The sequence below is a fragment of the Ctenopharyngodon idella genome, chromosome 20, assembly GCF_019924925.1.
Source record: "Ctenopharyngodon idella isolate HZGC_01 chromosome 20, HZGC01, whole genome shotgun sequence".
Classification (NCBI taxonomy): Eukaryota; Metazoa; Chordata; class Actinopteri; order Cypriniformes; family Xenocyprididae; genus Ctenopharyngodon; species Ctenopharyngodon idella.
The window spans coordinates 27,343,614-27,356,978 of NC_067239.1; the positions used below are offsets into that span (position 1 = coordinate 27,343,614).

Here is a 13,365-nt window from a genome sequence, read left to right on the forward strand (position 1 = left end):
TTCAAGCATGAAAACCTATTCTAATAGACGCCAAAAACAAACTTGAAAAAGAGCATAAAATGGCCTTTTTAAAGCTCTAACAGGCACACTTGTGGGAGCTGCAGTATCCTGCTTAAAAATATCAGTGGCTGCCGCTCAGCGTGCTAGTGTGACTAATTCCTTTAAAGAGGTGGAAATGTGGTGGATCTGGCACCCGCAGCATTCCCAGTCACTCGCAAAATGGTTCAAGAATTGCATTAAATCTAAATGCTTTCGACACATGTCTGGTAGTGTTTCTGACTTGGTGTGTTGTGGGTGAATTCCCCCATTACAGAGAGATGGGAACATTCCCAGTGCTGAGTTTTGTCTCATTCAAGCTTCTCTTTCATATCTGCAGCATCAGACCGTGGACGTGGAGACAAGGGAAAGTTGAGACCAAAGAGTGAGGGCTTTGAGCTCTACAACAACTCTGTGCAGAATGGCTCTCCTGAGAGCCCCCAGGGCACGTGGGACACCTATCCTGAACCAAAGAAGGAGGACAGGTTGTTGAAGAATCGTGCAGACCACCGCTCCAGCCCAAATGTGGCTAGTAAGTGTGCCACTTCAAAGTCTTGTCATATTTGCTTATTTTAAGTGGTGACATTCTATTAATGTCTACTTTTTTTTTTTCTCCTAAAGACCAGGCTCAGAGTCCAGGTGGGAAGCCTGTTTACCCTGGAGCCCCAGGAAAGATCACGTCAGTCTCAACGGGAAACCTCTGCCCTGATGTGAGTAGACACAATCATCAGCACCTGTAAGATGAATGTTGCATGTGTGTGCCGAAGCTCTTTTTCCCCAGTGAATCCAGAGTGTTTGCAATACTGCTGTTGGCATTGTGACCTGTGTTGTCCAAATGATTCTTATGAGTTGGTTCTTTTTAGTGAATCAAAAAAATACATGAGAATGTGAAAAAATACAGTCCAATTGCTTCTCAAACAAATGAGTCTTATGAACTGGTTCTGTTTTAGCACATTGAAAAACACACAGCATGACCAGTGTAAATGATTCCCCAACAAATTACTCTAATGAACAGGTTCCTTTGAAGCAAATCAAAAACATACAGCATGACCAGTGTAGTTTAACCCATTCCCAAACAAACAACACTTATGATCTGGTTCTTTTTAGTGAATCAAAAACATACACATTAAGGAATCATTAAGAGTCAATATTAAATTCCATACAATTCCCATCCCTAGTAAGTTATTTCCTAACTTGCTAAGTAAAAGTGGCCACTTCAGCTACATTGAAGCTGTTTAGTGGGAAAATAACAGCAACTTTCTTTGTATATCTGAATCAAAAACCATTATAAATAGCAGTGTTTGACTAAATATTTTGCTACAAAAAATGACGTAAATTTGCTACACTGGACATCTGGGAACACTGCTGAGTGACTAATTGCAATGAACCTTTTGAACCAACCTGAAAGTGAATTGTAGAGTTTTGTCACGCTACACAATTAATTGGAAGAATGACTCACTACTAGAGAAGCTAAACTATTTTGTAAACAGCTGAGCTTGTGACATGCTGCTAAAATATATAGTTAAGCTGGAAGTGCCACTTCTTTTAGGTAGATACTCCCTTACATCCAGAAGTACATAAGAATAGTTAATGCTGAAATGTGTTGTAATGCGGTTGTGTCGGCTGCGTGTGAAGTCTCTGGTTTTAATCAAATCACCAGAACATATTTTTTGTCTCTGAAACCACAGGCTAATAGATGCCTAATAGAAACCTGATTCGTGGCTGTTTGTTGTATTGTTCTTGTAATTAATCCTAATCATGTCTGTAACCACGATCTGTTCAGCTAATCACTCTTTGATTCACGTTCCTTTGATTTATACATGTACATGCTAACTCACGCTCTACATTCCTTTTTAGATGAGCAATAACCAATAATAAAACACTAAAAAGATATGGAAAGGGAGTATAGACTTTCACAGCTCAGTCTAATCTGTCTTTACCATGTTTGTCCAACAGGAGGAGCCTTCTCCACCCCGTCCAGAGGCGTATCCGATCCCCACTCAAACGTACCCAAGGGAGTACTTCACCTTCCCAGCCTCCAAATCTCAGGACAGGATGGGCCCTGGCCAGCCCTGGCAAAACAACGAACCGGAGCTTCTCCCCCCTATGGATAACCACTCTAACAACAGCATGGCTATGCAGGTTAGCCTTTTTAGGAAGAGAATTCATAAGAGTGCTACATGGTGTCCTGGTGACAGTAATATCATGACACCAGCATCTCAAAACACTGGCAGTGCCACAGTATTTTTTTTAAACAGCACTGTACAGTAAATACCACTATTTATATGGTAGCTAGCTACTATTATTTCAGTATTCTGTAGTAAAATGTTGTTTATGTACATTTCATTTCCATTTTAAGAAATTATTACTTTTATTCAGCAAGCAATAATTGATCAAAAGTGACAGTAAAGACATTTACAATATTATAAGAGTTCTGTTCAAATTTTTTTTTTAAATGCTATCAAACAAAGAATCCTGAAAAAAAAAAAAAAAAAAAAAAAAAAGTCTGATCACAGCAAATTGTCCACAAAAATATAAAGCATAATAACTGCTTTGAACATTGATAATAAGAAATGTTTTTCTGAAGGATCATGTGACACTGAAGACAGAGTAATGATGCTGAAAATTCAGCTTTGCTATCACAGGAATAAGCTAAATTTTAAAATGTATAACAATGGAAAAGTTATTTTAAATTGTAAAAATATTTTACAATATTGCTGTTTTTACTGTACTTTTGATCAAATACATGCTGCCTTGCTGAGCATAACAGACTTCTTAAAAAAAAAAAAAAAAAAAAATCGCAGACTTTTGAAAGGTAGTGTATAGTGTCTCTTTTTTTGTTTGTTTTTTGTTTGTTTTTTGTTTTTAAGACACACAAATCTTTTAAAAACATATTATTTATCATACTAATATATTTTGGAATTTGCTAGTTTGGTTTGGTCGAACCTGTCCATTAAATAAAAGTTCGCATGTAATTCCTGTGTAGTCATAATTTATATTTGTCCGCAATTTTTTTTTTTTTTTTTTTTTAAAGGGATAGTTCACCCAAAAATGAATTATCCCATAATTTTCTCACCCTCAAGCCATCCTAGCTGTTTATGACTATCTTCTTTCAGACAAACACAATCTGAGATATATTTAAGAATATCCTGGCTCTTCCAATCTTTATAATGGTAGTGAAATGGGGGCGTGTTTTGAAGCCCCCCAAAATGCATCCATCCGTCATAAATATAATCTATTTGGCTTCTGAAGTGAAGTGATAGTCATATACACCTAGGATGGCTTGAGGGTGAGTAAATCATGGGATAATTAATTTTTGGGTGAACTATCCCTTTAACTGTGACTTTTTTTGCACAAAAATGAGAAATGAATCTCACTGCTATGTTGTTGTGCCCTGCTAGCGGGTGGCGCGCTCTCAGGAGGAGCTGTGTGACATGCCGGGCGGGTACCCAGGTGAACGTCTGCGCCAGGAAGACCTGATGCACCTGCAGCAGCAGCAGCGTGAGGCTGAGTACCAGCGAGGTGGTGGCGAGCACTGGAACCACCAGACGTCCTCCTCGGTGGAGTCCAGCACCTCCAGCCAAGAGCACCTCAACTTTTCGTCGTCCTCCGGCTCTAGGTCCCAGGGCAACCACAAGAGTGGTCCTGGCCGCTGGAAAACCCCGATAGCACCCCACTCTGGCCCAGTGGGTGTCTCCCAACCTTCCCGCTCTGACCTTCCCCCTCCTCCCCCTCCTCCACCTGCACACTATGACTATGAGCCACAACCAGACATGCCGCTCCCTCCACCGCCATCTGTTTCACAGCAACAGGCGGTGGCCGCGGCCGATCGCAAGAAGCGCGAAGAGCAACAGCGCTGGTATGAGAAGGAAAAGGCCCGGCTCGAAGAGGAGCGAGAGAGGAAGAGAAGAGACCAGGAAAGGAAGTTGGTGCAGATTCGCAACCCTGCCGTCCCCGGCCCCGGCCCCGTCATGCACAACAGCCAGCACGGCCCACTGCCGCCCGCTCCTCAGCACCAACAGATGCCCCATCCACAGCCCCCCATGCCAGTGCAGGTACCCCAACCGTACCTTCCCCCAGTCCAGCCGCCCCAACCGCCGCCTCCACAACCAACTCGGCCCGATAAACTATCCAGCCTTCCCCGCCAACCACCACAGGACACGGTAATCCGTGACCTCTTGCCTCAGCAGCAGCCTCGCACCATCGAGAGACGCGACCTGCAATACATCACCATCAGCAAAGAGGAACTGTCCGCCAGTGACAGCCTGTCGCCCGACCCCTGGAAGAGGGACGCCCGCGAGAAACTAGAGAAACAGCAGCAGCTTCACATCGTGGACCTCCTGGACAAGGAGATCCAGGAGCTTCAGTCCAAGCCTGAGCGCACGGCCGAGGAGAACGACCGTCTGCGCAAACTCATGTTGGAATGGCAGTTTCAGAAGAGACTGCAGGAGTCCAAGCAGAACGAGGAGGATGAGGAGGAGGAGGATGACGAAGATGTAGACACCACGCTAATTATGCAGAGACTGGAGGCAGAGAAGAGAGCACGGGTAAGCAGACACAGAAAAAAAGAGATAGCTATAGTTTGCTATGTGTATATAAAACAGCTAAAGTCAACATGAAATCAAAACTGACCTCGTTTACTTTCTTAATGCACATTCCTGGTCTTATTGTGAACGATTTATCAGGGCACGTTAATCTGAAGAAGTCTTTGTAATCTTTCAACAAAATGTCATAACTTATTCCAGCTCTGAAATGTGTGGATATGAGCCATGTGGGCAGGGAAAATAATAGTAGCCAATAGCCATACTAGTTGTCACTGCATATTAAGCTATATGAAAACGTATTTTAATGTAAAAAAAAATTGCCCATTTCGGCTTTAATGCAAGTTTTAATGATAAAGTAATATACAGCTTTCTGATGGTCAAGTAAAAACATTTAAAATTGTGTTTTCCAGGCCTGGAAAAATCAAGAAATTTAGTCGGATCTTAAAATATTTGTTGAATATAAATTGTTCTAGTTATTCTTGGCTCAAAAGAATTTTGTCAATAATAAACTACTTTGTGAATGCATTTGCTATGATCTAAAAAAAAAAATCATACAAAATCATATCTAGTAATTGGAAGCAACTGGAAAAGTACTATGTCATATCCCTATGTATACAATCAAGTCTCGCCAATTTTGTATTTATTTTTTTTACTTCAATAACGTGCCTCTTTCTGAAATGCATCACATTACAAAAGTGAAATGGGTTGTGATGCTTTTCATGTTGACTTTAAGTACTTAAAATGTTACTGTAGCTTGATGAATGGTTTTGTGATATACTTTTTTTCCCCACGCTTGTACAGAGCGTTAATGTTGTTTTTCAGTTGCTTTGGAACGACTCGATTTTAAAAAGAACTAGTTCTACTTGAATACTCTTGCACATGTGTTTTCCAATTGCTGAACAGATTGAATCATCTGTTAGTTGCAAACCTCTGCAGTGTTGTTTGAAGTTGAGTGCAGGTCTCTTTTGCATTACGTTTGAAACCGCAGTCAGCAGCAGGACAGACTGGTGATGGAATCGCTATCAACTAACCTGGGAATCCTTGCGTGATGCTTTAGTCTCCGCTGTTATAATGAATGTTTTGCCATGTGCTCCTGCAACATGCCTATGTCATTGCTTTTCCATGCTGCACTGCTGATATATGCTGCGCTGACGGAGGGGAGAAGCAGGGCTTTATGATGCCAAGCACTGGACACGTTTCCACTGCTTGCACCAGCATCAACCTGCCCCGTCCAGATCAGTACATCTCTCCTGATCTCATCTGTCATTTAAAATTTGATATTCATTTAACTTCTAAAAACAGATCAGTGGCGGAACCATTTCTGACCTGTAGCTACTGGCTAATCTCCTTTTTAGGATTAGAATCAATATCAATTGAAATGTGCTAACAACAATTTCTAACAAGACTTGAACATTTAATATATACATGCAAGGACTTTCCTGGCACATATTAAGCCTCGTCTCTGACCAGGGTGGAGAATCAACTACATTGATTCTGTTAGTAACTAGACAGACAGACAGACAGACAGATAGATAGATAGATAGATAGATAGATAGATAGGGGTGTAACGGTACACAAACATGGTGATGGATGGATGGATGGGTGGATAGATAGTAGGGGTGTAACGGTACACATACATGACAGTTCGGTGGATTGATTGATTGATTGACTGACTAACTGACTGACTGATTGATTGATTGATTGATTGATTGATTGATTTGATGAATGTATAGTAAATATTAGATATTCCGCCCAGCCCTATTAGTAACTAACGGCTTAATCTGTGCTCAGGAAACAGCCTTTAATGTCAAAACATACAAGTTCAGTGCGATTTATTCAGGCTCTTGGCTTCTTGGAGAGCTGGTATGTGTTCTGTATTTCCAAATGGCTTCCTTGTGCTTTCCAAGTCTCTGAGACGTTCAGCGCTAGCACAAACTTCAGCCCCCTGAAGTCCACTAACGTTTTTTTTCTCCAACACCTGCCGTAGCAGCTGTCATTTGAAACACAGCGTCCACCTGAGATGCTGCTGTGTGCAGCACATTGCTCGAAGCTAACTTTGATATCGCTCCATCTCTGAGGAGTTGGCAGGTCGAGCCGTCAAAGGGAAGGTCAACACAATCCTGTGTGTGTTTGAAGGAAATATATTGCCAATGCTTCAGTGGGGGGGGACGTGGAATGATGGGGAAATTCCTCACCATCTCAAGTGTTTGTGGAGAGAAGTGGACCGCTGGCACTAATCAGACCCATACTGCCCTGGAATGTTCCTGGCAGCACATCACTGCGTCCCGGCCCACTGCGCCAATGGTTTTTTTTTTTTTTTTTTTTTTTTTTTTACTTTTATCTTCTCTAAAACCCCTCCTTTTCTTTATTTCTTACTTCTTTATTTATTCTCTCTCCCACCCCTTTGGTTGCTCTGTATGTTTTTGTTTCTCCTGCAGCAGACTGCTGTTCCAGCAATCTCTGTACTAGACTTGGTATGTTCTTTACGCTCTTTACCTCTCTTCCTGTTTCGGCTCCACCTGTGTCTCCTCTTGTTCACTACCTCCCCCCTTCATTCGGCCATGGTGGCTCCTTTACCCATGGGTATTATTTTGAGAGATGTACCACTTTTTCAAGCAGGGGATTCCATCTTGGGATGTTCATTGTGCTCCACTGGAAAACTGCTGCTTTGGAACAATGTCTAGAAATGAGCCGAATGGATCCGTAAGGAAAGACATCATAGAAAATACCTTTTTAAAGCTAAAGTGAGTCATTTCTAAGCCAGTGTCACCAAATGGAATAAATACTGTAGTTATTATATTCAAAATTAGTTTTCATCTTCCATTGGTTGGGCGAATGGTCTCGCCTTCATTGGTTGAGGTTGAAAATATTTTTACCTATGAATGCTTAATTTTGATAAATAAAATAATTATTAAAATTAAAATAATTTTGGCGCATCATTTTTCTTTAAAAAAAATAAATATTAAAATAATTAAGATAATTACAATAATTGACATCCCTCATTTTCTTAAAAAAAGAAAGAAAGAAAGGCACTTACAGTGGAAATTAATGAGGCCACTTTTTGAAGGCTTTAAAAGAAGGAATATTAAGCTTATAATTTTATAAAAGGCACTAAAATAATTCTTAAGCTTGTGTGTTATTTGAGCTGTAAAAGTTATTCTTCATTTTACTGTCATTTCGGGGTTTATGATATTGTGTGCCATGTTAATAAAATTGCAAAATTGGACATAACTTATAAAAGTTTGATTTTGATTTTTTTTTTTTTTTTCTCCTCCACACTAAAATCATGTTACCACCTAAATTGTTTACGTGTTGTGGCTATACTGTTGAAACAGTGGATATTTTGATGCCCTATTCACTTCCATTGTAAGTGCTTCACCGTAACCCAGGGTTTTTTTGTTTTTTTGTTTTTTTAAGAAAAAGAGGGAGAAATTGAAATTAACTTTTGTGGTAATCAACAATATGCCATAAATGCTGTCGATTTGCATTTACCCTGTATTAAATATTCCTTTTAACTTCCAAAAAAATTACACACTTCAGCTTTAAATGTGCTCAGGATAGCAACCTTATGTCTGGAAGTGTGCTCTAGGCTTAGACATGAACATTTGTACCTAGAAAACCACCAAATTCATTCCAAAGAAAGCTTTGGAAGATCTTTTCCCTTCTTGGCGAACATGATGAAGCTCTGCTGGTTTCGGCAGCCGTTGTTTCAGTGCAGTGTCATCATGAGGGGTGGGTTGGTGCATGTTTTCATCCAACCCGGTCTCTCCGGCCCTGAGCTTGCTTGCATGTGGGCCTCATTACCATGCCGTGATCTCCTCCATTCCTGTTTCTTCCTCCACTCAACTCATCACTGCTCTCTGTGTCTGTGTTGACCCTGGCGCTTTGCCGCTCTGCGTTTCTCCATGGTTTTTGGTGCTGGGTTTTCTCTTCCCCTATCCTGACTACTGGACGTGTCTCTGTTTATGTCCTTCTGATTTCGGATGGAACAGTTGTATGGCCATGATTTGTATTTCGAGTATTGTATATGTATTGTGTATGAAGTTTGATCGAGGTGTTTGGATTACCTTTCGAATGATTTTCCTTAGACATGATGGAGCTTTTCTGTCAGTAAGTTGTTTTGCATGCAACCGTGTATGTGCATGTCATTTTCTTTAATGTGTGAATTGTGTTTGATGCACGATACCTCTCATCACAGTGATCACATGAGCAAATTTACTGGTGATAATTCAACAGGATGCTTTTTAACTCACCACAGCAGGCTAGTCTATAAATGAGCTATTAAAGGCACAATATGTAAGATTTATTGTATAAGACCACTAGAACAATGTTATATATTTTGTTGACTTGTGTACTTACATTATCCCAAATGTTTCCAAGAATGTTTAAATCCAGAGAAATAAACAGGATACGGACCGTGTCCGTGCGTTGCCTATCAATGACATCATACCCGCGTTACCCTCGATTTCCGGTTTTATTTTGTAGAAACCATGGAAACACCAAAGATGCTTTAATATATTATGTGTTTTATTAGACAGGTGAGCAGCTGTTCGGATACATTCTTCGACAGAAAACTAATCATGTTATATAGCTCAACACAGCAAGTCTTATTGTTTAAATCTCTTTTTTTTTTTTTTCTCTCCGCGAGTACCATGTTTTACCTTGACTAATATCGATCTAGCTTACTGCAGTGTGCAACAAGAGTCTCATAGTAGCCGCCGAGCGAACGCACAGAGTAGCATTATAACAACTTACAACACACAAATGTATCTAATATAAAACAGCGCTGTGTTACCCCACATACACATGACCAGAAGAAGCTGACGCGGTCGTCTGTGGCATAATAAAAGCTCCACTGCTCTCGAGCCGTGTGTCGCGCTCGTCTCTCATTAGCTCCAGCGGCCTCATTCCGCTCCAACAGCTTTCAGCCACACCCTGCTTCATACTACAGTAATGTTAATAACTCTTTAATACATTAGCTCATCTATGAATATGATTTCTGCCCAAGTCCCGTCGGATTCTTTTCCACCGGCTGTAAACATGAAGACAACACCACCCATGATTTCGCGAAATCAAGGCGTCATCAAGCTACGCCTTTGTTTTGAATAAGTGACCTCTAGTGGTGAAAAATTACATATTGTGCCTTTAATAAATAAAACAACTACACACATCTAATCTAGATTACTGTCTTAAATTTAAATATTAAATATAGACCCCAAAATTATGAATGGTATTGGGAGTTTAAGTTAAAATCACAAAATCAACCAACAAAATTACTAATAAAGCCAGTTTTCAAGATTAGTTTAAATATATCAGTAGTTTTAGGATTAAATTGATATGACATTTAGTTAATAACCAATAAAACAGGCAAGCACAAATTTTTTTTCCAGATTTCTAGGTTGTCATCAGTTTGATTTAGGATCAATTTAGTCAATCGTTTAGGTTTAGCAACAGGATTTAAAATGGCAAATTCAGTCAGTCCGATCCATCTTCTCTGTGGTCCAGTGTTTTTCTCTAAACTCGATTATGTATTGTGCACCTCAGCTACAGGACGAGGAGCGACGACGGAAACAGCAGTTGGAGGAAATCCGTAAGCGTGAGGCAGAAGAGCGAGTCAAACAGGAGGAGGAGAGACGCTGGAGAGAGGAGGAGAGAGCCAGACGAGAGACAGAGGAGAAGGTATTGAGATCGAAACGGACCAGCGACAACTAGGAACTTTCTATATGTAGTTAAATGCGTTTATTTAAGGTGTTTCTAATGACAAAGGACTCATAGTCAAGAAATGCAGCATGCAGATGTTAAGTTTTTTTTTGTGTAATGTGCATTTGGAGGCATGTTTTAGCACACTTCATATGGGACGCAGATTATCTTTGTCTTTTTTTCCCCTCGACCAGGCCTTAAACACTAGTCTCGACAACAGCAGGTAGATTTCAATGTCCCAGACCTGTAATCTTGCTTTTGATTAGTCAGGTTAATTATAGTGAGATGTTCCCAAAACATTCTCTGTACTTTTATAAATCAGTCTTTCGACATATTTACCTGAAGGAGACATATGTGATCAGCCATGTTTATTCATGCTAATGCAAAGCTTTTTCAAGGTTTCGCCTGATTTCCATGTGGATGGTTCCTCGCAATCTTGTAAGTGGGCGTGATTAAAGACAGCAGCTGATGTTTAATACGTCAGGCTGTGCAATATCACAGCCCTTTGTGCTTAATTTAAAATAATGTGTATCTATGTACTTTGCGTGCTGATAATAATAAGGTTTACGGCAGTTCTGGAGTTAGTAATGATCCGTTAACTGTCAGAGGCTAAATTAAGCTTGTTTAACTCCCATGTGTTACACTTCTGGAATGCCTCAGCAGGTCATCGACTTACCAGTGGTCTGAATTTACATTCTCCATCTAAAATGTGACCAAAACATCGTTCCACTATGTGACCATCCAATTTTATTTGTGCCTGTGTGCGTCATTTTCAGACCACTGGTAATTTTAGAGGCCAGTTGTGATGTCCAATTGCATGTCTTCACAACATCTCCACTCATGTGTTTGTGATGTATCCCCATCCCCTTCAAAGAAACGCATGAGAATCAGATCTTTACACTACAATCCAGCATTTTGTTGGGCAGCCATAGCCATTCCATACAACATTGCTTGGAAGTGCTGTTGGAAATGGGCCCACCTTGGTTTTCATGGAGGCCGTCCCAGATTGAACTAGCTCATGTGTGTTTTGCCTCCACATGCTCTCATAAGAGACATTCCCACCACATACTAACCCAGGGGATCCAGACCAGAACAGCCAGCCACTGGGTGTTTTTCTCCAGAGTTAAACCACCAAATGCCAGCCAGACCTTCAAGGGGAGCTTGTAACAGTATCATACGCTCCAGTCTTTCCATTCCAGTTAGAACCAGACGCGTATGTCAGCTGTAGAGACTTGTTCCTCTTTGGTGCCATCTGGTGTGCTTACAATCAAATGCAAGTCTTATACAGTATCTGCACTGCAAGCACGCAACACAATGCAACTAAACTAGAGTGTGTTCATGCAATTAGCATTTTTTTTAATCACTGGAGTGAAATCTTCGAAACACTTATGCACAAATAAACTAAATCCAAGAACAGAATCATTTTGTTTTCATTTTATGTCCATGAAATAATCTGTTGCCACAATTTTTTTTCTATACAAGTGAATGTGGACCATTATATATAAATTAATGCTACTTAATAAAATGGCTATAAATATTCATCATAAATTATTAGATTATTCAATTATATATTATTATTATTTTAAGATTAATTAAAATAATAAAATAAATACTAAATTAAATATTTAAGTCATTTTAATTGTTTTATAAATATTTAAATGTTTGATGTTGATTATATAATTTTGTTATTAAATATTTTAATATATCAATTTTTGATGGAAATATTTAAAATCTTCATGCTGATCTATTTTGGTGGTATCAACTATTTCAGATGAACTTGCTTTTCATGTCAAAGCCGGACATTTCCTGTTCATATGGGTGGTTCTTGGCCAGATTAAGCTGCGATGTGCACTGAACTTGCAAAAACTACCCGCATTACAAATAACAAAGCTCTCTATGCAACATGCGACAATGCAAGCTTGCAGTATTGTTGATTTTATGTCTCGTTTGTGCTGTTGCTTGCTTGCAGTGTAGTCTGTGTTTGTTGAAACCACTGGCCCACTTTCCCCAAACATGCAGGAGTAAGTTTTAGCTACTTAATTCACTCAGAAGCACATTACATCAAACATTTCTTCTACTACAATGTAGCTTTACTACATTGGTGCGTCCATTAGCAAGAGTACCGTTAGCTTTGACCCAGGCCTCGCCGGTGCCCCTGGTGGTCAATGTGAGCGGCGCAGACTAGCTTAGGCAGCTCTAACCAGCTCTTCCCATGTTCCCCCTTCAGAGGAGACAGGAGGAAGAGTACTACACCCGCCTGGAGGCAGAGCGGCGCCGGCAGCACGAGGAAGCCGAGCGTAAGCTGCTAACGCCAGACGAGCCTGGTCTGTACAGACCCCCCCTTCCCCGGGACTACCAGCCCCCTTCACCCGCAAGCACCCCCACCACTAACAACAACAGTGCCCCTCCGCCCCCGCCTCAGAGAAACACCTCCTACCTCAAAACCCAGGTCGCCTCCCCCGACACCATATACACTGCCAAGTTTGTCTCGTACAATGATGAGGAGGAGGAGGAGGAGGATGAGGAGGATGCAGGCCTAACAGGTCAGGTTAAGCTCTCGGCCACCCGGAAGTCCTACGGTGACCTTCCGCCCGCCCCAAAGCCCCAGCCGCCGCCAACCGCGCGCAAGCCCCGTCCCGTCTCAGATGGCATCTTTCTGTCCAACTCATTCCAGCTGCCCGCAGCGGCCAATGCCAACAGTACTGCTCTCAAGGCAGGGCAGCCCCCTCTCCTTCCCAACAAACCCAGCTTCATCCCATCAGCCAACTCGAAAGGTAGAGACGCCGAGGAGAGAGAAGGGCCCGATCTCAGCCCACTCGTCCTCCATTGGTTTATTCGTTTTCATGTTTTGGTTTTTTTGGTGTTCGTTTGTTCCTTTTCCTGTTTTCCAATGGAGACTCAGCGCTCTACATTTTCCATATTCCCTCTACCTTTCTATCTGTAAATTTTCGTAGTATCATAGCCAATCAATCGAATCATGTGTCCTGGTTTTTATCTTTTTTTTTCTTTTTCTTTTTTTTCTCATTTTTTCCCCCTCCTTCTGAAGGAATGTTCAGTACAAGTTGAGCTCAGTTAACAGCATTTG

General features: G+C 41.0%; 1 protein-coding gene across 24 annotated transcripts in view; it reads left to right on the forward strand.

The window, feature by feature from the left end:
- afdna (afadin, adherens junction formation factor a) overlaps positions 1–13,365 on the forward strand; it is a 122,950-nt gene that overhangs the window by 98,910 nt on the left and 10,675 nt on the right. For 7 of the 24 annotated variants that reach the window (XM_051875157.1, XM_051875160.1, XM_051875163.1 and 4 more), the window contains 7 exons: positions 377–568; positions 658–746; positions 1,993–2,178; positions 3,438–4,583; positions 7,019–7,054; positions 10,125–10,259; positions 12,508–13,054. In XM_051875157.1, the coding sequence (XP_051731117.1) occupies positions 377–568; positions 658–746; positions 1,993–2,178; positions 3,438–4,583; positions 7,019–7,054; positions 10,125–10,259; positions 12,508–13,054 (2,331 nt within the window). The remainder of the gene's footprint in view (positions 1–376; positions 569–657; positions 747–1,992; positions 2,179–3,437; positions 4,584–7,018; positions 7,055–10,124; positions 10,260–12,507; positions 13,055–13,365) is intronic. The other 17 variants (XM_051875166.1, XM_051875176.1, XM_051875174.1 and 14 more) reach the window with 8 other exon arrangements.